The sequence below is a fragment of the Sphaerodactylus townsendi genome, linkage group LG02, assembly GCF_021028975.2.
Source record: "Sphaerodactylus townsendi isolate TG3544 linkage group LG02, MPM_Stown_v2.3, whole genome shotgun sequence".
In the NCBI taxonomy this organism is placed as follows: Eukaryota; Metazoa; Chordata; class Lepidosauria; order Squamata; family Sphaerodactylidae; genus Sphaerodactylus; species Sphaerodactylus townsendi.
In genome coordinates, this window is record NC_059426.1 from 30,789,664 (window position 1) to 30,817,173 (window position 27,510).

Sequence of the window (27,510 nt, forward strand, 5' to 3'; positions counted from 1 at the left end):
AATGGAAGCACAGGACAGAGCGTCTTAGAATTAGCCTCCTTGTTTCTAGCAAAATAAGATGGGATATAACAAGATTAAACATATTCAATCGAAGGAAGACATACTTAGGTCACTTGTCATGAACAGAGGTTGGATTCAGTCTATTGAGGACAAGAGGTAATGGCTACCAGGCAGAATCAAAAATGGGACTTCCTAGTTACCAATTCAGTCACTCTGGCCCATGGGAAAAATAAATTTCCCTTTAGGCCAAACACCCAAAGATGAATCTTCTATAGAAGGCAAGACGATTTAACGTTAGACAAAACGCAATGCTATAAAGTAGCATGAACTGAGATTCAAATGGATGTTACCTAGGAACTTACAGTGGCCACTATCCAGACAGAGTTGCTCCTAGTATTACCGTAACAGCAATTGTTTGACACATGAGGAGGCAGAGTTCTACGGCTTCAAAGAAATTTATTTTCAGGCTAACCGGCTCGCTTGCAGCAAGCTGCCTAAGTCCATAAATTAAAACGTAAACGCAATACAGTATTTCCTTCTGATAACACAGAAGCAGGATACATAAACCGTGGGAATACTAACACACAGCACACCATTTTACACGTAATGTTTTTTTTCCATTTCAAGTTTATTAAAACTTTAGCAGTACAAATGATCCAGGTTGCAGGTTTATCAAAAGACCAAACTGAAGTCCACATTTTTTTTTAAAAAAAGAAGTGTTCCCCAATATGTCTCTAGAACCTGGAAGCAGAAATAATAAGTTCATAAACTCATCCACGTCTGTCTTCATCAGTTCCAGGACTTGATTCATGATCAGATTTTTTATCTTTCCCATGGGCACGGTCCCTCTCCTGATCCTTTGATTTTTGGTTGACCTCTTTTTCTCTTGAGGAACGGGACCTGTCCTTTTCTCTTTCCTTACTCCTGCGCGAAGATGATCTTTTCAATTCTCTGTCTTTGCTGCTTCGCCTTTTCTTTGAATCAGGGCTTCTATCTTTATCTCTACTGGACTTTTTATGTTTGTTGGTCTCGGGGCTACTAGTGTCACGGGTTTTTGAATGCTTTCTTTTTTCAGAATCATCCTTTTTGTGAGAACTTTTGCGTTCCTGACTCCGATGCCTGTCTTTACTTCGACTTTCATCCCTCTCGGAGCTCTGAGATTCTTTCCTTCTCTTGCTCTCTTTATTTTTAGATTTTTCCGGTGTCTCTTTTCTGTCTCTGCTTCTTGATCGTCCACTTCTTTTATATTCCTTATCTTTGTATTTGGAATAATCTTTACTTCTGCTGCGTTCTCGTTCTTTGCTTCGGGTCCTGGCTCGCTTCCCTCTCTCCCCGCTTTTGCTCCGCTCTCTGGTCTTACTATTGGAGCCGTGTTTACTTTTTGATGGTTCACGTTCTTTGCTCTTGGACTTGGCGTGTTTTTCTCTGTCTTTACTTTTAACGTGATTCTGACCGTTACTTTTAGATTCCCCTCTTTTGTTCTTTTCCTTACTTCTGCTTCTCTCTCTTCCACGGGAATCGCCGTATTTTTCTTTGTCCCTCTCTTTCTCGTGGTCCCTCTCCCTGCTTCCCAGTCTACTTTTCTTTTCTTCATGTTTGCTATGTCGGGAGTCCTTCTCCTTACTTTTTGATACTTCTTTGCTTTTGCTCTGGCTTTTGGATCGAGCCCTTTTTTTGGCCTTACTTCTGTTATGCTTCTCCTTATCCTCCTTCTCTGAATTTCTCCTTGTCTCCCTGTCTCTACTGCTGGATTTGTGATCTTTTGTTTTCTTTTCCTTCTCCCCTCTCCTGCTGGGGCTCTCAGAAGTTTGTCTATGGTCAGATGCTTTTCTTTCCCTTCCTCGCCCAGGGCTTTTCTGATTTGCAGCATCCTTCTTGTTCTCGTTAACTTCACTCCTTTAAAAAAAAGAGAGAAGAAAATTTGGTCATTAATAAATGAAGCTGTGTTTACATTACAAATAATATATTATTTTGCTGTATATACAGTGGAACCTCAGTTTTCATTGCCTTCGGTTTTCATCGATTTTTTCAGTGAAAAATTTGTCTCGGTTTTCATCGATTTGCCTCGGTTTTCATCAATTTGCAGTAAGGTGCAGGGGCTTGTAAAGAAAAATCACCTGGACAAAGCTGTTGCAGGCCATGTCTGCAACTTGTTTAATGACAATGTCTTGCCCCATTTCAGACAAATCTTAAAGAGGCATCAGAAACAGACCTCTTTGGACAGCTTTCTGGTGCGACATTGGTCCACTGGCTCTGAAGCTGGTCCTAATGTTATTGTTTGTTACTGTTTTCAGCATTAAACACTATGTTTATTCACCAAAAATGTGTTTTTGATATGTTTTTTGGAGTGCCTAGAACGGATTAATTGGATTTACATTGATTCCTATGGAAAAGTTTGCCTCAGTTTTCATCGGTTTCGGTTTTCATCGATTCTTTTCGGATGGATTACCAACAAAAATCGAGGTTCCACTGCAGTTTGAAGATGACTACAAACGTTCTAGCAAACAGCCAGAGAGGGAAAGAGTATTGAATAGAAGGTTAAAAAAAAGCCAGTGCTACTGAAGTTGAGAAATTCCCAGAGGGAGAACTCTGTTCACATCTTACTTATCCCCCTTGATCCATCTTTCTCCACTTGACACTCTCATTCTCTGAGCTCTCTGCATTTCTTGTCTCCAGTGCGGAGGAGTCTCACTGCGTCTAAAGCGATCTCTTGACCTGGATCGTGAAGGTGTCCGATAGCGCTGTTGAAAAGGAAAGGAAAACGTTCGATTAAAATATAGTGCGCTAACAGCAGATGCAATGCACATGATTGTGAGTTCCCTCGCCAGAAACAGAAAGGGAAGTTTCTGTATTTGAGGGCAAAACAATCACATTTTTATGGAGCAGTAGAAGGTTAATGTTTCCACACATGGCGAAACCACAGAACAAGTCTTCAACCCCACCAGAAAAGAATGGAATTTTTGGGAAAACTCAAAATATATAATCCCTTTTACTTACCGATCTCACCTAAAATTAGTTTACCCTTTTGACTTCAAAAAAATGCTTAATTTATAACACAGCATATCAAATCGTACTATTTGACATGTTTATAGAATTAGAAATACAAATGCCTACAAGCAAAATTGTCAATATAAACTACTAGCAATAAAGCCTGTTGTGCGAAAAAATACAACGGGCTCTAGAAAACTAATCCTCCCAGAGCAAGAGATGTGGCATATTTACTGGAAATGGCGCCCAGTGGAAACACTGAAATTGAGCCCCCTCCCCCGAAAACCCCAGCTTTGTCAAGGAGGGGCAGCAGGGTGCCTGTGAAGATGGGGAGAGTTCTCTTCATCTTCATAGGCAATCCCCCGTTTGCAAAGCTGAATACCAGCTTTGCAAAGGGGAGGGGGAGCCAGCAGGGTGCCTGTGAAGATGGGCAGACATGCTTCAATTTGTCAACATCCCTCTTGAATTGTGATTCCCAGAACTGGACACAATATTCCAGGTGAGGTCTGACCAACGCAGAACAGAGTGGTACTATTACTTCCCTTTATCTAGACACTACACTCCTGTTGATGCAGCACAGAATCGCATTGGCTTTCTTAGCTGCCACCTCAGGCTGTTGGTTCATATTCAGCTTGTGGTCTCCTAAGACTCCAAGCATTTTTTCTCAATCTCACCAAATTTTCCTCCTTTACTACAGCCCCCCACTCCATATTGCTTTTGTCCCTGTAGATACCATTATCCCCAGGATAGTCTTTTTTGTGATCAAGGGGGACCCACTGGTTAGATAAAAATCAAGGTCGTTTACATAAAATAACTGCATCATTACATGGTAAAACAAGAAACCAAACCTACTCTTGGTCCTCTTCCTTTTATCTTCCGCCCAGATCTCGTTACCAACAACCTTCTCTGATATGAGGATTGACAGTTTGATGGGTTACTAGGAATCAAGAAGAGAGAATTCAGTGCAATACTAGAAAGGCTGTGAATTTTTTTCCACCTCTTCCTATAGCTAAATTTATATTGCTGAAGATCTATCAAATCACAGAGCACTCACAAACAGTTGGCTGAATGTTTTCTGTACAGCAAGGCACTCAATCGTACCATTGTAAGACCCATGAAGCCATAGTGAAAAAAATATAACCTGTCAAAATGGTAACCTTAAATATATGGGGAAGTCTAACTTAGCCCCCTTCTGCACATGCAGAACAATGACCTTTCAAACAACTTTCAATGCACTTTGCAGCTGGAATTGCCAAATCCACTTGCAAACCATTGTGAAAGTGAATTGAAAGTGCATTATTCTGCATGTGTGGAAGGGATCTAAGATTAGAAGGAAGCTGTTATTTTTCCTTTCCTTCAACACAGTCTTTCATTTACAAAAAGGCTTTCTAAAGGGTCAGCAAGCAGCAAATGACCCAAGGCAACCCAAATGTGGTTCAACAGAGCTCATTTCAGATCAAACACAGTGCTTTACCTCTCCCTTTCCTTTTCCCTGGTTTTTGCCTCTTTCTCTTTTTCATCCACTTTAGGAGGACTTTTCCTCATCAGGAACCTGTTTTCTGGTACAGGAGGAATCTCTTCTGGACGGACAGTAGAAAGCGGCTGTGATTCAGGATTTTCTGCTTCATTTTCACTGGCTGAGCTTTATTCATAAAAAGAACAACATTTATTTGTATCTATTGGAAACAAATAATTAATTTTTCTTTAATTTGAATCTGCCAATTTCAAATCAATCAAGACCACAAAAACATGGAAGATACAAATTAAAAATGACTAAGTTTTGTACTTATTTACTGTAAGTGAACCAAGCATATGCAGTAAGCCCTCTGGAATATTCTATATATATATAAAAAAATAACTAAATAGCTCCAGTTTTGTTCTGAAATTGCATTTTTAGTCACTATGATTACACAGATATGCAGAAAATGCTGTGGTGATAAAAGAGTTTGAAAATGTCATAAAATACACATACGGTGTATTCTATAAAAATGACATTGTTACAATACTATAAGAAAATTACAAGATACAGTGTCAATTACTCTTTCCAGCAATAGTTCATGTTGCTGTTATCTAGTTAGCTTTTCTAATATTTTCCTCAGTTTTACCTCTTCTTGCTTTTCTTTCTCTTTTTCTTTTCTTTCTTGTGTTTCTTGGAATTTTTCTTGTGCTTCTTTTTCTTTTTCTTTGTTTTTTCTTCAGAAACACTTTCAGACTCCGAGGATGAATCGGAAGATGACTTTGAATCGCTGGAGCTTTCAGAATCACTAGATGAGGACGATGACTTATGTCTTTTCTTCTCTTCCTTCTTGGCTTTAAATTAAAAGCACAGACATACAATCATCGAAGCAAAAAACCCAAATAAGTCTTTTTCATCTTTTTAAAATGATCACAGAAGTATGAAACAATGTCTGGCTACTTTCTATAAACTAATACTGATTCCCCAATTTTTTCCTCTGATCAACTAGTAAAGAAATCTTCGTGTCATATTAGAGATGTTTTTACACTTAGCTGGCCACTGAGTCCTCATATCAGATTGACAGAAAACCCGCTGTGCCTGTAGAGACAGTTCTAGACACCTCTGCTATTTTGTGGAAGGCAACTAAAATCAGTCTGCTGTCATGGAAATCTTGGAACTTAATTACATATAGAGAGAGGTGGGGAGAGAGGGAAAGGAAGCGCTAGGTAGACAGAATGGTAGGTAGGTAGATAGGGTCTTAAATGATAGTCATACCTTAATTTAACACATAATTCTTTCCCCACATTATATCAAACTGAGTCATATCAAACTGAACAGCAGCCCTGGTATCCTTGGCAGTCTTGCATCCAAGAACTACTAAGGACCCACCCTGCTTAACTTCTGAGATTCTTTAGGCCACAATGGATCACAAACAGAATCATAATGATCCAGATGTTCCTCCTGAATTACACACAGAATAAACTGCCATAAAATACAGAAATGTACAATCTCTATTCAGATGGTGCATAGGAGAAATCAAGGCAGAAAACATCCTATGTGGAAACTTACGATATGTAAAACCACACTGTTAATCCACTACATTTTGGAGTTGACCACCAGGCATCTATTTTTAATGAAATGATTAATATCTGTGCACCATCTGTTATCTAACCTTCTCCAGTACCTCAAGCATATAATCCCAATACATTTTATCCCTTCACTTGGAGCACAAGCTTGAACATCTGACCAGTCGAACGTTATCAAAACAATTGTCAAGTATTTATAACAAATTAACTTCTTTAAAACATACAGTACTTTACAGTGCAATCCTAAGAAGAAGTACATTATTTTAAGTCCACTGAAGTCAATAGCCTTAGAAGGGTGTAACTCTGCTCGGAAATGCACTATTAAACATCTGATTTTGTAATCAGCGTGACAGTTATAAAACAATGAATTTTAAAAAATGAATTGTTTCTGGTAAGTAGGCACTTCACTGAAAATTTCTCTTTGCTTCTTTTCCTGGGACACCAGAGTCAGCCACATTTATAGAAGTTTGAAAAAAGAAATTGAAAACAAAAATAAAGCAACAGCAACTATGAACAAACCGAAGCAAGTTTTGAAAGTTGCCGATAATAACTGTCAACAGACTTAACTTTTAAAAACTGTGACTTACACTGTAGCATTTACTTAGTTGAAAAGCTGACAATATCAGACAGACATCAAATGAAAGAGACTGACATTATTTGACCTAATTCAGATATCTGAAGCTTTAGCAGATACAGAATGAAAGGGCAAAGTGGGACACGGTTAAAGAAAACCCATTACACCAACATCATAAAAACTATGTTAGGGAGATTATAATTGACTTCTGGATACTGGTTGTGGTGGGTTTTCCAGGTTGTGTGGCCATGGTCTGGTAGATGTGGTGTACTTCTGGATATGCTGGCAGATATGCCACAGAAGACCACCACACCACGATGCCCACAGAGCAGAGATCTCCCAATAAATTACACCTGTAATCCAAACAATGTATGTTACAAACAAAACCAAAGCAATGTATTGTCGAAGGCTTTCACGGCCGGAATCACTTGGGTGCTGTGTGGTTTCCGGGCTGTATGGCCGTGTTCTGGCAGCATTCTCTCCTGACGTTTCGCCTGCGTCTGTGGCTGGCATCTTCAGAGGATCTGCTAGAACACGGCCATACAGCCCGGAAACCACACAGCACCCAAAACCAAAGCAGCCAGCATCAGCAGTCAATTCGCCCAGGTTCAATTGCAATAACAGTTTTCTCCATGGTTTATTTTGTTCACCTAGACCAGGAGTCTGCAACCTGCGGCTCCCCAGATGTCCGTGGACTAAAAATCCCATCAGCCCCTGGCAGAGGCTGATGGGAATTGTAGTCTATGAACATCTGGAGAGCCGCAGGTTGCAGACCCCTGACCTAGACGTTTCCCCACCTGCCTTTAAGAACCACACTTATAACATGTATTCCCTGGTATCACTTGCTCATCCTGATGTCTTCCACCATTCTACTGAGCTCTCATCACCATTCTACTGTGCTCTCCTCCTTTCGTGGATTCTCAGAACCCATCCATGTTATTAAGGCCTTTCTCGTCCCACTGCCTAAACATCTAAACAGTGCTGCTGCTCTGATGTGTGCCTGTCGCTTCATTCTGCCTTTCCAGTCACTTCAGTCTCCAGATTTTAAGATCATCATGGCTGATTGACAGCTGCACAAGATGATCCTGATGGACAAACTAATTGCATACAACTCCCCAATCGGAAAAGGCTTTTTACTACCAGTTTCCTTCACTTACCATAACATCCTTATCAGGGCAGATAAGGATTAGTTCCCTCGCCTGCACTCCTCAGCGCTCTTCACTCCTTCCTTTAACATTCTGCACAGAAAGTCTATTAGTCTTTATATTCTCTTGCCATCCTCCAAAGACTTTACTACTGTGCCTCCTGCCTGGTTGGAATGGCTATTCCCATGGGTTCTAATAGCTGTCTCCTCTGTTGTTAACAGAGGAACTGCTCCATGAAACACCTAGGATTTCAGCAGTATCCCAGGGTATCTCAAAGGCTGTACCTTCAAGCATCAGTAGCACTATGACATTTACCACATTCATAGCTAAAAGCAGATAAGTTGCAGGAAGAAGTGAGAAAGAAAAACCACAGCAGTGGTTTGTCACTTTGAAGTATGGGCTAAAAGCATCAGAGCTTTGCTAGGAATAGATCATCTATACTTGCTCATCCCATCACAAGCCCGAGGAAAGAAATCACTACATGGGGAACTGTGCGCCATGCGAGAACACATAACATTTCAAGTATGAGAGTCGCACATTCCAGAGTTCACCTAATATCTCCTTCAGGTTCGCATCAAAACATAAACAAGCAGCAACATTTGGGGCATTTTCACAAACAATTTTCAAAAAGTGGTCTAACTGCCTCTAATCCATGTTGCCTGACCCTGCTCAATTACCAGAAAGCAATCAGGCGACCACACACATGAAAGAAAGAATAGCTTCTCAAAATAGAAACCCAAAATCAGAAATTTAACTAACTACAAACACAGTGATCCACATTTAGGATTTCCACATTTCGCTATTGGCTTACATCAGCTATTGCTCGGTAGGCAGCACATGTTCCTCCAAACAATGTCGGACACAACAGATCTACGTAGATCAGGATCAGGTCCCAGAACTAGAGACATAGTACGCTTATTAATTCATACACAGAGGCACAAATATTACCAGATTGTTTAATAAGTGCATATGTTCTTCTGGCACAAGGTGCCTTCTGCTGACATAAGAAGAAGAGTTTGGACTGATACCCCGCTTTTCTCAGCCATAAGGAGACTCAGAGCAGCTTACTGACTCCTTCCCTTCCTCTCCCCACAACAGACACCTTGCGAGACAGGTGGGGCTGAGAGTGTTCTGAGAGAACAGTGACTAGCCCAAGGTCACCCAGCAAGCTCCATGTGGAGGAGCAGGGAAACAAACCCAGTTTACCAGATAAGAGTCTGCCAGTCACGTGGAAGAGTGGGGGAATCAAATCTAGTTCTCCAGATTCAAGTCCACCACTCTCAACTACTATGCAAGAGAAAAGTAAAAGCCTCACCAGAATGAAATGACAGGATCCAAACTAGTGATTGCACTGAAGTGTGTTGTTTGAAAAGTACCAAATCCAGCCTTCAAAACAAATTCTGCTGCAGAACAGCAGAATTAGGCAGACTTAAGTAGCAAATCTATTTGCTACTTGATGGAAAGTGCCATCAAGGTGACCCCATAGGACTCTGGAGGTAAAAGATGTACAGAGGTGGTTTGCCATTGCCTGTGCAGCAATCCTGGATTTCCTTGGGGGTGTCCTATCCAAGAACCAACCAGAACCAATCTTGCTTAGCTTCTGAGTTCCGACAAGATCAGGCTAGCCTCGGCTATACCTGGGAGTTAATTCCATTACATGAAATAGTATTTACTTCTAACCAAACATGGTCTAACTGTCGATTGTACAAAGGATATAGCAGTAGAAAAAATTGCAGAACCTCTTAATCCATACCACTCCTTGCAAAACTGCATTTAGCAGACAAGAGCAGAAGTTACAGGTGTAACACGTTGTCAGAAATGTCATTAGTTCATGCTAGGCTATAGTTTGTAACATGTGCCTCACAGTAACAAGTGAATACTTGTTCATTTAAAAAAAGCGTTAACCGTTGCAAATCACGAATCTGTTTTTCTAGGTAATGAGGGTGAACACAAGGAGGACCAAAATTCACATTCCATCTGCAAAGGGTCACAAGGAAAGACACCACAAAGAAGTCAAATTTCACAATGTTCTAATCTAACTGAATGCACTCTTGTTACTATTCCTATGACAGCAGTTATGCGGAATTAACTGGAGTTCTCTGTTGCTAAGCCACCCAGCCAGATCCACCACACCTCTGATACGAACAAAATCATGAAAACCATCTGTGCTTAGAAACATTTGAATAGGTATTTAGACCTTACCTTTGGATTTTGGAATTAGTTCTCCGCAACTCATTATTCGCACTTCAGCATAAGGTTTACTAGATGCATCTGTTTTCTGGTTTTCTATTTCTCTTACAACTTCTTGACCCGAGATTACTTGTCCAAACACAACATGAAGCCTAAATGATTAAAGCTAAATTTTAAAAGCTGACTGAAATTTCTAGCACGATGAACATTTCAAGAAGTTACCCAATTATTAACCTTTCCAAGCACATATAAGACACCACAACACTTACCCATCTAGGTGAGGTGTAGGTTTGGTTGTTCTTTTAAAGACATCGGGGCAAAAATTTAATGACAAAAAGAAAGAAAGAAAGAATGTTAACTTGGTACATTATGTTACAAATGATCAATATTTAAAAGACATTACAAGCTGTAGTTCAGATTCAACACATTTAAAAACTCGTTAAAAGCCTCAAATTAAAGAATCTTGAATGTGAAGCATTTTAATGATAAATATTGGGTTGGCTCCAAACTAACACTGGAATGTCTGCTGATACCCCTTTTCACTGCAGATCCCCACCCCTCTGTGTACTTCCTTGGGGTCTCCTGTCCTCCATTTTGTGGAGATCAATGGGCTGAGTGGGGGGTGGGGGAGGCAGGAAAGTGCCACTCTGCCACTGGTAAATTTAATTTGGATCCAACTCATTAAATGAGTTTAGTTGTCAATGAATATATCCGCGTCTAAATTTTCACTTTTGACTGTAGGTGGCGCTCACATCACTGATTGCTTCACAGTGGCGAAGCCACCAGGGGATGGGGTGTGTGCAACGCACCGGGCGCATTATTTCTAGTCACGTGGGGGCGAAAAAATCCCCCTCCCCCGCACTTCCCCGCGGCGCCCCCCCCCCCTTGCGGCAACCACCCCAGTTACTTTTAGGAATGGAGAAGGTCCGGAAGCCTGCCTGCATTGCCTGGGCCTGGTGGGAACTACATTTCCCAGAGTCTCCTGGGAAATGTAGTTCCCACCAGGCCCAGGCAACGCAGGCAGGCTTCCGGCCTTCTTCTCCGGCCTGCTCCTTTCCTACAAGTAATTGGGGTGGGGTGTGCGAAGGGGGGCTCCGTGGGGGGGGGGCGCAAAAGCCAGAGTGTGCACCAGGCACACTCTGGTCTAGCTACGTCTCTGTTGCTTCACCATCAGAAATCATTCTCTGAATGACTAGACTACAGCACTTGTGGCTGTCATTCTGAATTTCTACGTACAACAGAGAAGCATTCAGTCTTGTCAGCCTCCACCTGCAGTATGGAGTGCTACACACCAGATGCCAATTGACCATCTTGAGAGAAACAGCAATACTCTCTCAACAGAGGGGAGAATTTGCTGCCCACCTACAGAAGCCTAATTCACCTGACGTTGGTTGGAATGTAACCGTAAATAAAACATGCTCACAATATCTTGAATGTGGCTTATAATTAAGCAAAGACGTATTTCAATTGAATGTTTACTTCAGAAGAGGGAGCTGATATACTTCAGAAAAAACAAGTTCAGAAAAAAAAGTCACTCCTCCCAAACTGAGGAACTCAGGCCAGGAACAACAATAACCAACCCAGCACAAAAAGAGAAGCAACAGAGGTGATAAGAGAAACAGAATATTTGTGAAGGCAAGCAGTCCTCAACATTGTACTGGCTGATAGCTACAACTAGTTGCAGGCAGCAAACTTAGTGGTATTTTGTGTTCTCACAGTATTTTCAATCTTTTCATGACAATAAAGAAGAACATGTCTTAGGGCCTTTTCAAAGAACCCTCTCATACCTGAGATGAAGAGGAAATAGGACTCAAGAGTTCCAGACATTCCTACCATCACCACGGACAGTTGTCAATGAGTTCAGAAGATCTGGTTAACCCACTGTGAGAGTTCAGCAAAGCCTACAAAATCTAGGATGTCTGATCTCATCAATGCATGTATCCTGAGGTCAAAGGCTTCCGGGAGGGGGATAAAGTAAGTGAAAGTCGCCATCTGTTTTTGAGCTCTTATACTGTTTTAAAATTTTATACTGTTTCAAATTATTTATTAAAACTGTTTCTGTTTTATTATAATAGTTTTTATTTTTGTTGCTGCCCTGAGCCCTTCGGGGGTAGGGCGGGGTAAAAATCTAAGTAATAAATAAATCAAAGTAGTATCTGAACAAACTCCTGGTAACTGTGGGCATTCAGCAAGGGCTGTTGTTTGGCTGGTTGTGGTGCCACAGATGCAGATGAAACGTTAGGAACAAGACCTACCAGACCACGGTCACACAGCCCAGAAAACCCACCACAACCAGTTGAATCCAGCCATGAAAGCCTTTGACAGTGTTGTTTGGTTTTTTTTATAAGTTAAGGTGACTTGTTCTACCACAACTGTTCTCAAATGTCGTCAGAACAAGCATGATATCTGGCCTTTCCCATCTGTTATACCTGCATCCAGACTGTCCTTCAAAAAACAGAATGGTTTACATAGGACTAACAGCCTCCCAATCAGGTATTGGTCAAATCAGCCCCAATAACGTTATGACATCAGGTGCTACCAGATAATAGTTGCAAAGCCAGTAACATAGCAGATGCTTACCCTAACACACAGTCACAACTACTAAAATATTCAAACTTGTTCCACATTATACTTAGAATCCTGTTTACTACTTCCAAAATAAACATATAAGAAAGCAGTTACACTTCAAATAGTTAAAAGGTACTCATATTTCGAACATGGAAAAGGAGTTAGTCATTTCAACAATTCAAAGTCACAGTTTTGGAATTTAAATTGCAACGACTACCATCCAAATGGTGAAGAAACACAGTAGCTGCATGATACTCACATAAAAAACTGTGAACCATTTGTATCTTTCCCTCTGTTGGCCATTGAAAGGAGAAATTCTTTGTTGTGCTTTACTGCAAAGCTTTCATCTAGAGAAAGCATTTTGAATTACTTCAGAAATTCATTACCTAGTACGGGTATGTCTTTAGAATTTCAAATCAGGATTGTCAAACTGCATAGATGCATGACTGAAGTGCCAAACAGCATTAAAATAAAAACAGTGAGACACACACTATGAATTCTTGGACTAAACGCATGGAAACATCAATAACACATTCGGGGCCTACAAGAAATCACCAAGGGAGGATAAACAATTAGACATCCTCCCACTCAACACTGCAGAGCTAGAAAAACAGTTTCCTGCTCACCTAGTCCTGAAACTCAGCAATAGAAACTCAGCAACTCAGCAACAGGGCTTACTGCTGAGATTTTAGGTTAAGTGAGTAGGAATCCATCTATCCCTAAACCTGGTTAGTTCAATGTAGTGACAGGGTCTTTTATGTGCCCCTCCCTATATCATAATCGAGTGTTTTAGGGTGAGAAAATTGAGATGGGGAAGGACATGTTTCATAGTGCCCTTTCTCAAATCCTATTTTCACCTCTCATTCCAAGCTACTTTAAGATGTCAGGTCAATTTCCCACTGCCACCACCCTTGTCCCTCCCACCGCCCTTCCCAAGCATTCAGTTGCCCCCAACATCTCACACTTCCTCAAGGGCAGTGAGCATTAAGAGTCCTCATATGAGAACATTTTGGAAGGAGGCTGGTGAATTTCTTGGTTCTCCCCCCTACCCCCACCCCGAGAATCTCATCATTATGGAGAATATCTCCCCTGTCTGAAGGTAGCTTGCTTTGCTACTCTGCTGACCTTCAAACTCCCTATTAGATATAGTGATTATTTTCTTACAAACTTTTTTGTTGAATCAAGGTTATCATATGGTGCATGGATGCTTAAGGGGACATTTCTTGGAATGCAATATTTAATGGCATACTTCATATTTGTAATACAAGCAGTCCAGTTTGTTTTTCTAAAAACAAACTCATAATTTTGGCTTGTGTGTTATATACAAAAAATGACGATAATTTTAGAAAATGGACTTAGAAAACTGACTATTTAAGCAAAACCTACATAAAAGATGAATAATTCTGAAATTTAAAACTGCACAGATCAGAAATTCCAAGCATTTGTGCGAGCGTAGTCTTGAGCAATACCCTGGCTTATAAAAAGTTCTAAATCATAATTGGGGTGTGCAAAAAAAAAATCAGTAAAATTCAGATTTGGGTCTAACGGACCTGAAGTGTTTCAGTATCTGAATTCCTGGGAAAAACAACTCAATTGCACCCAAATCCAACTTTTACTGCCCCTCCATTTTCCCTACCCCATCTCCCTCGATTTGCCTGGGCCCCAGCACCACTGCAACAGGCACAGAGCTACCACCAAACCCCATGTGGAGACTGAAAGCAGTGGCAGCCTGCACTATCTACTACCTCTGAGCCACAAGTGGAGCGGGCAACTTATAGCTCTGCCACCAACCAGCTCCTAGCCCCACATGGACTTGGCAGCAGCAGGGGAGTTCTGCACCAGCCTTGGCCAGCCATAAATAAGGGATGGGGAAGGACTGAGAGAATTCCCCCACAGTATTCTTTACTAAAATGGCAGCAAGCCAAAGCAGCCCGAATAATGCCCAAACATTCTATGTGATTCCGGGACCTGTTGTTTGTCTCTCTTTAAATTGCCACCGGGGGGGGGGGGGGGGATTTTTTCGGAGTGGGTGCAGGTTTGCTCAACCGCACAACCCTAGTCATAATGGCTCGCTCCTCATGTAGCTTTAATAAAAACCTAAACGCAACCACAAAAACCAAGTTTTCAAAAAGCACCAAGTTCAGTTCTGTCTAAACAGTAAGTATCAGCAGCCAGCCACTTACAGCTCACCAAGAGAAATATTAAGAAACTGTAAGGTCCAATTCTCTGCCTTGCTTGGAACAACTTCCACTGACTGATGCTTTTTGCCTGCTCATTTTGAGGGCTTTGAAGATTGGAATGATGTTCTATGTTTTCTCTTAAGATGCCCAAGTATATGGAGTGTTTCCACTGGGCAAAAAAGTAAGCAACTTTAGATAGGTAAGGAATAAAATGGTGCAATGCCCTTAAAAGGGGAAATACATTCTCTAGAGAGAAAAAAGAAGTTTTACTGAGCAGGAACTATGGTGCAAAGCAAGTCAATGTATTATGAATTGTACCTATGCAGAGAAAGCTTAAAAGGTATAGAGAGGCTTCTAAACAACCCAAAATGCTGAAAGTTCGACACACCCCTTCTAAGTCCCAATGATATGGCAAGCTATGACCCACAACTTTACCTGGAGATATGAACCCACAGAATACAATTCACCCAGTATAATTTTTAAACCAATAGTTATGATAGGATAATGCAGGCTGATAGATTATTCTTACCTTCAAAAAAGCCACCATAAATGGATTCTCCTCCTCTCCCATTTCCTTTTATTAAGAAATAAATCATATTATAAATAAAATTAATGACTGCACGTCATGTAAATTACAACATGTATCTATTCATTTTAAAATATTATTTTATTATAGGTAAAATATCTGTGAACTAAGCAAATCTCAAGAGATGGTTGAATAGAAGACAATTGTTCTATATTTCTCAGAATTTTAGAAAGATCTGAAACAAGCCAACCAGCATTATTTAAGTGATGTTCTATAAAGTAAATTTAAACACATTTGTACACTTGAAGAAAATTAATTCTAGCAGTTATGTCTTACCTTCACTGAAGTCACCTCCCTGGACCATGAAATCTTTCACAACTCTGTGAAACAAACAACTTTTGTAATGCAATGGCTTCTGGGTTGATTTCCCTGTACCCTTTTCTCCTGTAGTTGGGAAAATAAACAAGTTTAATTTCCTTCTAGCATTAATGGCAGACTGTCAAAGAGTACACTAGCATCAAACTGGAAATCAGGTTTTGAAAGAGGGGTGTAAAGTAGTAATCACCACCAAAAAAATGGTCCTATAGAAAGGAACTATCTACCCAAATCATGAGAACAGGACTGGAAATAAATGTTATTTGTTTCAAAGAAGTTTCAATATAATTGCCAGAGGCCAGATAACCAATTACCTACTGACTTCTAATGCCATGTCATACACCGCTTTCAAATGAACTGGACTTCAACATGAGGAGCTGCTGCTCAAGAAACTCAAGGGCTAAGTCCTGACTCCTTCCACATATGCAGAATAATGCACTTTCAGTTCACTTTGCAGCTGGATTTTACTGTGTGGAATAGCAAGATCCACTTGCAAACAATTGTGAAAGTGGATTGAAGGTGCATTATTCTGCATGTGCGGAAGACATGTAGATGCAGTTGCATGGTTGTCTGGAATGCGGTCCATGTTTTCAGATGCAGGATTTTAAACTGTTAGGTAATAGAGAAAGTAAGCATCGCTTTTAAATAGGTGAAAGCTTTGTCTTACAGATTAATCCCAAAATTGAGAAGAATACTAATTCCGGATGCTTTGAACATGCATCTTTTTTGCAAGTGCAGTTTATCACAACAGAGCCCAACAAAAAATAAGCAGTTTATTTATTCATCCTGTCTTAAGATCTGGAAACAAAATGAAGCAACAACTAGTTCTTCTCAGTCTACTCACAACAAACTTACTCAAGACTGCATACTCGGGGTTCTTGTCTTACCTTTTCATTCTCAGCATCTTGTTCTACCTAAAACAGTATTCTTCATGGTCACTATGGAGTCCCACAACTGGGCAACCCATGACTTTAATACAGGCACAATTCACTTGTGAGACTGCACAGATGTCATCTGAAAGGCATAAGTTACAGCAACCTGCCTTTCCCAATGAGACCCATGTCTAGCAGAGCCTTTGAGTACCACTGAAACTCAGCGCAATACTACTATTGCCCACCAAAGTCTGTGAAATCCCCCCTCCCACGTCCTGAAGGCAGACAAAAGGATATTTAAATACGCACACATTTTGCTACATTTCTCATAGTAATATAAAATAGCATGCAGAAATTTATTTTCATTTTTAACAGGCAAAAAGATCAACAAAGGGATTCATAAAACTAAATTCACTGCATATTTATATTTTTGCTGTAAAATGTACGAAATACGACAGGGAAAAAATAAATTGAGGCTGATTTCACATTGCAAATTACACATTGGAAGGAAAATGTGTCTACGAACCAGTACAGAGGCAGCGGAAGTTCTCACAAGTCTTTGGGCAAACATCTGAGAACAACTCAAAGACTACTCTTCCAGCTAAAATAAAAAATAAAAATAAATCAGTAAGGCAATCATGGACGTTTACTAAACATTAAGGAGTTTTACCTAGAGTTTACTCATAAATAAGATCCATTCACTTGAATTAAACTGAATGGTTTTGAATTTGAGCCACACTGTAACTTAACATGAATATCAACAGAATTTCTCTTACCAAGTACACTGTTGATGGCTATGTCAAAAAAGCAACGAGGTCTCTGGGTTTTCACTCCCATGGCTTCAAAATTTTATAACTGCAACAGAATTACAAACGATAAGTTCTCCATCTCCAATTAGTGAAGAAGTACAGTTCTACTAACTTTGAAGCGTTTGAAAAATAAAAAGGATAACTAAGTTACGCAGCGCTAAGAAATGAGGAAAACAAAGGTTAAAAAATGGATAGCTTTGCTTTCTTTTGCAGAGATGAGGATATAAGAAACAGTGGCGCAGGTGAACAAAAATATTTGTGTTATAACTGTTCCTTTGCTGGCAGGTATGAATACTTGAGGCATCAAAGAATACTTGAGGCTTCCATTCACATGTATTCCTGTTCCTCCTCCAACTTGTGCAGATCATTCTTAGAGTAGCTGATTCCACCAGGAATATATGCCTATACAACAAGTACTGGTTAGAGTGCCGGACCTAGTGTCCTGGAGACCCACATTCAAATCTCCACTGTGCCACAGAAGTTTCCTGGATGACCTTGAGCCAGTCACATATTTTTACTCTAGCCTACCTTGCAGGGTTGTTGTGAGAACAAAACACAGAAGAGTACAATGTATGCCACTTTAGGTTTCCATAGCGGAGATAACCAGGGTATGACTGAAGTAAATATAAAACAAACAAAATATATTCCCATGTAACTGCACTAATCAGTACTGGACAGCACTACAAGATGAGGATTGTGTGTGCACCAAGAAGTAGGCCATTATATGAAAGTCCTATGGCAGTGATGGTGAACCTTTTCAGGATTGAGTGCCCAAATTGCAACCCAAAAACCACTTATTTATCGCAAAGTGTCAACATGGCAATTTAACCTGAATACTGAGGTTTCAGTTTAGAAAAAACAGTTGGTTTCGAGGCACATGTTACTTGGAAGTAAGCTTGGTGAAGCAACCGTGCAACGCTTCGAATGGGTGAATCACGACCCTAGGAGGTTTTACTCAGAAGCAAAGCCCATTGCCAGCAACCGAGCTTACTCCCAGGTAAAGGATCATGCCCAGGCCAGCCTAGGTGTGTGTGTTTGGGGGGGGGGGGTAATTTTCCAAATACCCCATGATGAACTCTGTGCACGTGTGCCCACAGAAAGGGCTCTGAGTGCCACCTCTGGCACCTGTGCCATAGGTTCGCCACCACTGTCCTATGGTTTAAACCTTGAATAAACAGTAGCAACTGTACAGATTAACTTGGATTGTGGACTTGCTGCTTACTACTATTTAGGCCTCATATACAATACAGCTACAACACACAGCACAAGATGTGCACATAACTGTGTGGAACAGACGTTTGAAGAAGAAGAGTTTGGATTTATATCCCACCTTTCTCTCCTGTACGGAGACTCAAAGTGGCTTACAAGCTCCTTTCCCTTCCTCTCCCCACAACAGACACCTTGTGAGGTAGGTGGAGCTGAGAGACTTCCGAAGAACTGTGACTAGCCCAAGGTCTCCCAGCAGGAATGTAGAGTGTGGAAAAACATCTGGTTCACCAGATAAGCCTCTGCCACTCAGGTGGAGGAGTGGAGAATCAAACCCGGTTCTCCAGGTTAGAATCCACCTGCTCTTAACCACTACACCATGCAGGATGTTTGCAACCAGAACTCAGTGGACAGAACAAATGATGAGGCTACCATATTTCTTTGGTAGCTTGGCTTCTTCCTCTCCTACTCCCTGTAAATGCTGATCCCACTGTAGGACCGTATTCTCGTTTAGAAGGAACTTTACCCCCAAACCCAACAATTATAACCTAGAAGGCAGTAATAATCACAGAACCATAAAGCATCAACAGTATTATGTACAGCAATGGTGCCAATAATCTATAGCCTGTGAGACATCCTGGCCTTCTCTCAAGGCACAAAAATCTATTAGGCTTTAACTCTCCAAAGCTATATTTAAGGGTTGAAAACAAGAATGTTCTGCTGCAAAAATTTCCCGTACGCACGAACCTCACAAAATCCACGTGCTGAAGTAAGCGACTGAAACATTCTTTAAAAGTTGGGCACAATGGTATTAATACAGTATCATTCCCAAATATGTAGCACAGATTTTTTAACAAAAAGCTGAGTGATTTTCCAAAGAAGATAGTCTATTTTTGAAGATTCATTAAAGTAACAATAAATAGATGCCACTGCCAATACAATATCAGGCAAATGTGGCAGTTTCAAAGTTATAACAAGTGTCCTTCACGTGATTACCCTTGAGAATTGTGTGAGGACAAGTATGCTCTCCTGATTTGTAAACAAGGAAGGGGGGAAAAAATTGACAATTCAAATAAAAATCAAATTATAAAGTGTGCAATACAAATAAAAACCAAAGCCAAAATTCTAATTTATATGCCTCCTTGCATATAGTGGAAGGACTCTAATCACTAATATGATACAGCGGTAAGGACAAGTCATGCAAGTGGATCCATGCAGTTCTGCTGAATTCGATGAATGGACAAATACATCCGAGACAGATTCTACATTATTCTTTGAGTAAGCTAAAATTAGTGTCTTAACAATACTCACAGCCCCATCCAGAGCGGGGAAGGCCAAATCCATCAGTGGGAACAGCACATGGCAGATTTGCCTTTCCCAGGGAGCTTGCCCCAGCAGAGGGGCACACTCACTAGTGTCTGGCTGCCGCTGCCCGCCCTGGTGGTGGGATGCCATGCGGCATACCACGCCAGCATCCCTGCGCCCCTGCCATCAGCACAGCAGGGGCAGTCCCAAAAGGGGCAGCGGAGAAGGAGCCCAATAGGGGCTTCCCAGCAGTAGTGAGGCTTTTCAGAATTTTAAGTCTTTCCACGCTTTTGGGGGCAGGGAGCCCCTTGGATAGAGTCTGCCGGAGTATTAATTTTTACTTAAATTTATACAGTGCAAGTGCATACTATAGTGTCTTTAAATATTTACATTATTCTAATATAATAATGTCTACATAAAGTTTTGCATTTGTTTGAACATTTAAATCACACAATTTTTTACTACTCAAATGCTGCAACTCAAGCATTTGTTGCTATTAGGATATTAATACGGAGATACGATTTCGTTTACTAAGCATAAATATATTACAACACACTCTATTTAGGGCATCAGATTTCTCTTCTGATTCCTATTTTTCTACAAAACCCACATCAATATAAGGGTATTGATTAGCTCACTTAGTGTATTACTTTGTTACATGACTATTTTTGTGAGGGCACAGGACACCAACACAAAAACATTTCTTTGGATAAGCATGTTCTTTTGAGAAAGAAAGAAAATGGAAGTGTGTGGGTCAATTATAAAAAGGATGCAACGTATAACTGCTGCCTAGCTAGGTCACTTCTTGGTAACCACAGCTGGGGCTTCAACTGTGGACAAGGGACAGGATTCTTACTGGCTGAAAACCAATGTTAACTTGTCCTTTCCAACATAAAATGTAGTGTTTTATTGTTAACAAAGTTTTGCTCAGCATACACAAATTATCCTAATTCAAACTGTGAACGAGCTTTGGACCTTGAACCAGGATGGATTTGATTTAAATCAGTAACTCAAAATCCCTAAAGGTTTCAGTTTCATTTATATTGCTTGCCCCACCCTCCTCACATTCAGCTCCTTGTGCAGATCTATTTAACTCCAAACAATCTTCTATTCATTCTTGAAACTTAGCACTTAAGAGGTAAGGGTTGAGTCCGTGTACACAGACTTCCAAAGGAACAATGGAATTAAGATCTTTTTCTCAACTATGTATTTTATAACATTTTTACTGTGAAGAGGCATACTATCTCTGCAGACACAAATTCAGTTTTGAGGACTCAAAGCCAAGCATCTCTGATAATATCTTCTAGTAGGAGATACTGCCCAAAATAATCTAGAAGTGAATGATATTGTAAATGGATTAATGGGTCTTATTTACCCAAAATGTAAACATTTCATGAATATACAGTCTCATAAAGATAAAGTCCTCTGTTTAAGCACTGGGTCGCCATCACATCATGACATTTACTATGCAGACTTTGTTTTTATGGGGTGGTTTGCCATTGCCTCCCCAAGTCATCCACACTTTACCTCCAGCAAGCTGGGTATTCATTTTACCGCTCTTGGAAGGATGGAAGGCTGAGTCAACTTGAGCTAGTGATGTCAAACTGACTTCTGTAAGGATTGAACTCAGGTCGTGAGCTAAGCTTTGACTGCAGTATTACAGCTTACCACTCTGTGCAATGAGACAGCTCTATAATCTCACACTACATAATTAAAAACTAATTCTTATTTAATGACGAATAATCTTTGGACTACAATTTATCTAAATAGCTATTTAAGCTATTGTAGACGGATGTGTCTCCAAAAAAGCATTTTATTTAAAAATCCTATTTAAATTGTTTGAAATCTGACTTTTAATTTTTTTAAAAGTCACTGAGTTTTATCCACCCTGCCTTGAACGCATGCGTGAACTCACACAGCAACTTCACCTGAGTAATGTGGCCAGATAGCCTCTCCGTAAGGTTCATTAGATGTGCCTTTGCCTGATCATCGCGCTTCCAGCTGTGGCCCCAGTAATTAGGAACCACCTTTTTTTGCAGAAAAAATCACAGCTGACTTATAGCAGGCCCAGAAGGAGGAGGAAGAGTAATTTGGATTTATATACCCCCTTTCTCTCCTAGAAAATCCATCCCGCCCCAACACATGCAACATATAAAATATTCAGTCACACACTAAAAATCAATTGCATACACAATCATAGACTTCACAATGTTGGCTTCAACTGATTCCCTTACCAGAAATCCCAATCCTGCAAATAGTTGCGGATGGTAACTAGGCAACTCACCACAGTGTAATTAGACAAAATTAATAAATTTGAACAATTACACAACTACCTGATGAAAGCTTCCATCTTCCCCCTCAATGTTTTGATTAACTAAAACCGTTTTAAACTATGCATGGGCAAAGGGAGGAAATTAGTCCTTTAATAGTCAATTTATTCGCTTCGGGGGGGGGGGGGGACTAGAACACTCGACAGAATACAAATAATTAATGACCACTATCAGATAAATTATTGTGAGAAGGTTCAAGATGCTTAAGAAACCAAAGAATCCTCTGGATTCCAGATTCTTGTACTGCATGGTACATAAATAACATGCAAGTCATCATAACTACCGGTATGAGTTCTTCCTACCTATTAGAATAACAGTGTCAAGTTTGGGTCTAAATGCTTTGTGAAGAGGTAGTTCGTGCAAAGCATAACTTATTTGATTCTAAGATACAGACCTACACCATCAATACCTTAATTTGCCATACACAAATTACAAGCTGTCAGGAATCTCTGATAATACTGCAGCACAGCTAGCCACCAAATCATAAACCACTTTATGCTCGACCACAATTACCGGTACTTCAGATTTTGGAGAACACTGGAAATAACTAATAGCACTGTTATTGATACATGGCACCATAGCAGACCAACGTTGCTAACTTAGAGATGCCCTTTCTTAGCTCTTATCCCCCAAATCCTCTCTTCAACTATCTTTCCTGAGTTCAGTTGAGGAAAATGATACAATGATGACATTTTCATTGTCTGGACTCAGAGGAAGGATACCTTTGAAAGAATCCATCAGGTTTCACCAATATTCACCCCTACAATCCACCTAAACCTCAGTCAGTTCAAGATAATTTTCTAGACACCACCCCATACATTGAACATATCAGCACCATTTTACCAGAAAACATCCACAATGTGTGATATAATCCACTCACTACAGCCAAGCCCTATATTACAAGTGCATTTTCCTAATTTCTTGGAGAGAGAGACACCACTGAAGAATTTATAACAGACATTCTGAAGATTATAACAGAAAGTGAAGAAACAGACTGAGGAAGCCAAACTGAACCAAGAATCTCTTTCTACAAAAGAGGGTCAAAGAGAAAACAAAAACAAAAACAGAACGCTACAGGTTGTCACCCAGAGCTCCATGAATAATCTGTGATCAGTGATATGGAGAATCACACTCCTTTCTTGTTGGCCTGGGTGGTAGACCTTTCCTTGCTTGCATCTCCTCAACCTAAAAAAGTGTTATTGTGTATTAATTTAATTCTTTAAATATTTTATATACACACTATTTTACATGCTGTTTTAATTTCTTTTAATGTGTTGACTTTGAAATGTTCTGATATTTACCACCTCGGGGACCCTATTTGAGTGAATAGGCGGCATTTATTTATCCTCCCAAAAAACACTGTCACAGGATTCAGCAACATCAGCCGACACCAAAAGGGATTCACTCGCTTTTTCATCATCCAATGTGACATATTACAACACCTGTCAACAACGGTCTTCTCTCTACATAACCCTGACAAACAGGTCAATCTCTATATAAAGTGACATAGGTAAGATTTTTTTAAAAAGAACGATGTTCAGAAACTACTGGAAGAACATTCCAGCCTCTCAAAAGACAAACAGGCGCAGACCCAAAAGTTGGCATTCTTCAACCAAAGAACTTCAAAAGGGAGACTCCCAACATGAAACTGGAGAATTAAATTTCATTAAGAAATCTGACTGCATTTAGACATCCCTAAATTGGAATTAGTCAGCTTAGTAAAACTAGAGAGATAATATTCACACCAATTACTGCTATCATGAGCAGTCACTTTACATGGAGCCCAGCTGCATTTTACATAATAATGTCAAACCCTAGACTTGAGACTTTTCGATCCTGCTTGCAATTCCCCCACTCCATGCCAAATTATGTCAGCCAACTGGATCCATCTCAGGCATAGATATTACTGCGTCCTAAGGAGCTGCAGTTTTGCTTTTGTCTTTTTCATGGCCTCCATACCCCGAGCCAGCACTGCCCCTTTAGTGTCCACCCTCAGACCTATCTGCAAGTCAGTCAATTTGAAGCCCCATCAATGTATAAGCAAGGTTAAATATTTTTTGCCTCAACATACATCACTTTACATTCACTTGGCCAAACTACATGAGAAACTGGAGATCCATGCTACGTTCTCTCATCTCCCTAATTTTTAATCACTACCTTCAGCAAGAAAGAAGGACTGAATAGGGACTGTGGTATGATGCTCATGGGAGGATTTCACACCTGGTTCTCAATAAACCAAGCTCCAATTTGCCTGGAGTCGCTTGAGGGGGAAAGGGAAGAGATAATTTTGCTCTGGAAACAGTGTGTGTGGGGTGGGTGGAGATAAAACCCTAACCCAATCCCTGCCCTTCACTACTATTTAAAAATTTTGCAGAGAGGAACTCCAGTTAAGATCTCCAACATGCCATCTTATGGCATCCATAAACTGTTGAACCTATTCTACTATACTGTTGCCTATTTACCCACTTTGGAAAGATCAAGTTATTCAGTCTGTTCTGGATGTCATCACCCCAACTACATTTGGGCCATCCTCAAATTCTGCTACTCCAGCATTCATTCCAGATCATTTCCAAAACAGATCCCACTCTTCCCTTCCACCCACTGTTAGAATGGATATAAGTAGAAAAAGACGGCTTTAGATTTTTTAACACCTTCAATTTAGTGTTAGTTTCTTACATTTCAGAATGCATATTTTCATACGCATATGATTTGCACGGTCCTCACTGCACATTCCCCTTCCCCCATAGTTAACTTTTTTCAGGAGTTCAGAATCCAGTACACCAGCAAAGCCCATTTCATAAAGGAACTCACATTGAGCCAAAGAGAAACAGAGAATAAGAAAACTCCAATGTCAGGTACAAATCTAGTGGATGTTACAAATTGTCTGAAGAGGTGAGACAATACCTGCACCTAGAGCAACCCCCCTCTGCCTTCCCACAGCACTCCATAGCTCTGAAAGCAATAAGTTGCGTTTACTCTTCCCTCCCTCAAAACGAGTCTGTTATTCCAACCACTTCTTAGCATTGGCATCTCCTTTGCAACTCTCTGCGGCCCCTTCCGCACATGCAGAATCACGCACTTTCTCAATCCACTTTCACAATTGTTTGAAAGTGGGTTTTTGCTGTTCCGCACAGTAAAATCCCGCTTCAAAGTGCACCGAAAGCGGATTGAAAATGAATTGTGCTGCATGCGCGGAAGGGGCCTGCTACGCTGCTATTAAAGCCACATTCCTCCTTCTCCCCCCCCCCCGCTTCCCAGTTGCAGAGATGCCCCTTCCCACCCTAAAAACAAGACAAGCCTTGCAAAGCACGCAGACAGACGACAGCGAAATTAAAAGCACCATTTAAACAAAGGAGGGTCCCTCCTCGCCCGCCCGATGCCTCCTGCAAAAATACTGCAAAAAAAATCAGAACAGACCTCCTCCACCCCCCGCGTTCAGGGCCTGATATTTCTCATCTCCTCCAGCCCCTCTCGGCCAAGAAGCCGCTGCTCTCCCCCCTCTCTTCCCCCCCTAGACTTGTTGGGAGAGGGCGACGTGCCCTTCAGAGGAGCCCTCGCCTCCTTTTGGGGAGCCCGACCACGGGACCAGGCCGCCGCCTCCCCCCAAGTCAGCGTGAGGCAGATTCAAACTGAAAGGGAGCAAACTGCTAAAACCCTTCCCGCCTCACCACAGCCCGAGAGAGGGTCCCTCCCCCCACGTCCCCCCCCCCTTAAATGTGTGGGGCCAGCAACCCCCGGGACCCCCTCACGGAGCGGCCAGGCTCGGCACTCACCCGCCGGGCCCGAACTCTCCCTGCCTCCCTCCCGCCGCGCTCTTCACCACCTCGCCGCCGCCGCCATGTTAGGATCTGGTGCAGGAGGGACTGCGTCAGTGGAGGAGGGGAGGAAGCGGGAAACCCGAAGCGGGGAGAGGCTGGCGAAGCGGGGATGGATGGAGTAGACCAGGGCTCGGCTGAGGGACAGCCGGAGGGGTCCTGAGGCTGCAAATGTGAAGGGAAGGGGCTCGATCTCGTGTCACCACCGGGCCGCTTCTCATAAGCCTCAGTCTTGCAAATGATGCAAGAATCAGAGGATGGTGCAAAAATCCAAAGTCCAAAGGGATGCACTCATTCCCCACAATATATGCAGGTTAGTTCTGTATGGGGGATTTTTTGGGGGGTGGGGGGGAGCAAAATTTGCTTGCTCTGCCCATGAAACCTGTGATCCAGGGGCAGAGCAAGCTTGATGGGGCTGGGTGTGTGTGTGTGTGTGTGTGGCAAAGCTACCACTACCCATGGATCACAGGATCCATGGGAAGAGGAAGCTTGATGGGGATGGGGAGGATGGCAAAGCTGGCACTCCCCATAGATCATAGGTGTCAAACTTGCGGCCCTCCAGATGTTATGGACTACAGTTCCCATCACCCCCTGCCAGCAGCATGCTGGCAGGGGATGATGGAAATTGTAGTCCATAACATCTGGAGGGCCGCAAGTTTGACACCAGTGCCATAGATCACAGGATCCATGGGCAAAGGAGACTGGAGCGCCCCTCTCTCTCTCAAAGGGAGCCTCTCAGAGAGAAGGGCGCTCCAGCCTCAGCGTTTGTTTTTTTAAGCGGAGAAAGGGCCCCTTTCTCCGCTTAAAAAAACAAAAACCATGCCCAGGCTGGAGTGCTGGGGCATTTCCAGGGGAAGGAAGGGTCCTGCCGACCCCCTGCAGCCTCGGCTGGACTCCTTGAGTGCCGGGAGGGGGGGAGAAGGGAGGAGGAGGGGAGGCTTTCTGCAGGGCTGGCGGCGGCTGCTGCTGCTGCTGGAGGGTCGTCGTCATCGTAGTCGTCGCTGGGGGGACTCTGGCCGCGCTCCCTCTCTGGCCCTGGTGGACGGGGAGGCGCTGGCAGTGGAGGAGCGCTCGGCTGGGAGGTCCTGTGGGGGGGGGGGCAGGAGAAGGGGGCAGCTGCTGGGGGGGGGGGGAGGCGGACGGCGGGGAGTTCTGGTCCTGGGAAAGGGAGGCATGTGGGGCTGATCTTGTCCTTCCGCAGGAGGACGGCGACGACGAGGAGGACTGGAGGAAGGCTCGTTGCTGCTGCTGCTGCTCCTCCTCTCCGCGAGACCCCTAAGCCCGCCTGAGCAGGTGAGTGGAGGCGTCGTGCCCTTTTATCCGGTGGGGGCGAGCAACGAGGGGGGGGGACACCTCGGGACAGTCTTGGTGGGATGCGGCGGAGCAGCGGCAAACAAGGGCCTTGGCATGAATGTTGTGCTGGAAGAACCGGAGAAGGGGAAGGGGGGTATGTTAAAACATACTCATGGCTCCAGCAAGCACAGCTCCACAGAAAAGACACGAGGGGGGTCCTTTTTCACTCAGAGTGACCTCATGGCCATGGCATATCTTTATAGGGATTCAGGCCTTCGCAGGGTCTTTTTAA

The 27,510-nt window shown here is 42.0% G+C and overlaps 1 protein-coding gene across 1 annotated transcript; it reads right to left on the minus strand.

Moving 5' to 3' along the window:
• Nucleotides 1-609: 609 nt before the first annotated feature.
• PPIG (peptidylprolyl isomerase G) lies at nt 610-26,015 on the minus strand. Its single transcript, XM_048485100.1, has 13 exons — nt 25,884-26,015; nt 17,237-17,315; nt 16,987-17,061; nt 15,550-15,657; nt 15,217-15,261; nt 12,767-12,854; nt 10,209-10,238; nt 9,952-10,091; nt 5,094-5,298; nt 4,463-4,630; nt 3,841-3,925; nt 2,605-2,741; nt 610-1,896 (listed from the first exon to the last, which is right to left on the minus strand). Exons 2-13 carry the CDS (start codon nt 17,295-17,297, stop codon nt 771-773), a joined length of 2,268 nt encoding a protein of 755 aa, XP_048341057.1. The 5' UTR covers nt 17,298-17,315; nt 25,884-26,015; the 3' UTR covers nt 610-770.
• Between the last annotated feature and the right edge of the window lie 1,495 nt (nt 26,016-27,510).

Excerpts from the sequence above, each read along its gene's own strand:
- PPIG (XM_048485100.1), bottom strand. The coding sequence starts at position 17,297 with ATGGGAGTGAAAACCCAGAGACCTCGTTGCTTTTTTGACATAGCCATC. Across the intron at positions 15,658-16,986 it reads CTTCCGCTGCCTCTGTACTG|GAGAAAAGGGTACAGGGAAA; the intron begins GTTCGTAGACAC and ends TCCCAACTACAG. Across the intron at positions 15,262-15,549 it reads GGGAGGTGACTTCAGTGAAG|GAAATGGGAGAGGAGGAGAA; the intron begins GTAAGACATAAC and ends TCTTAATAAAAG.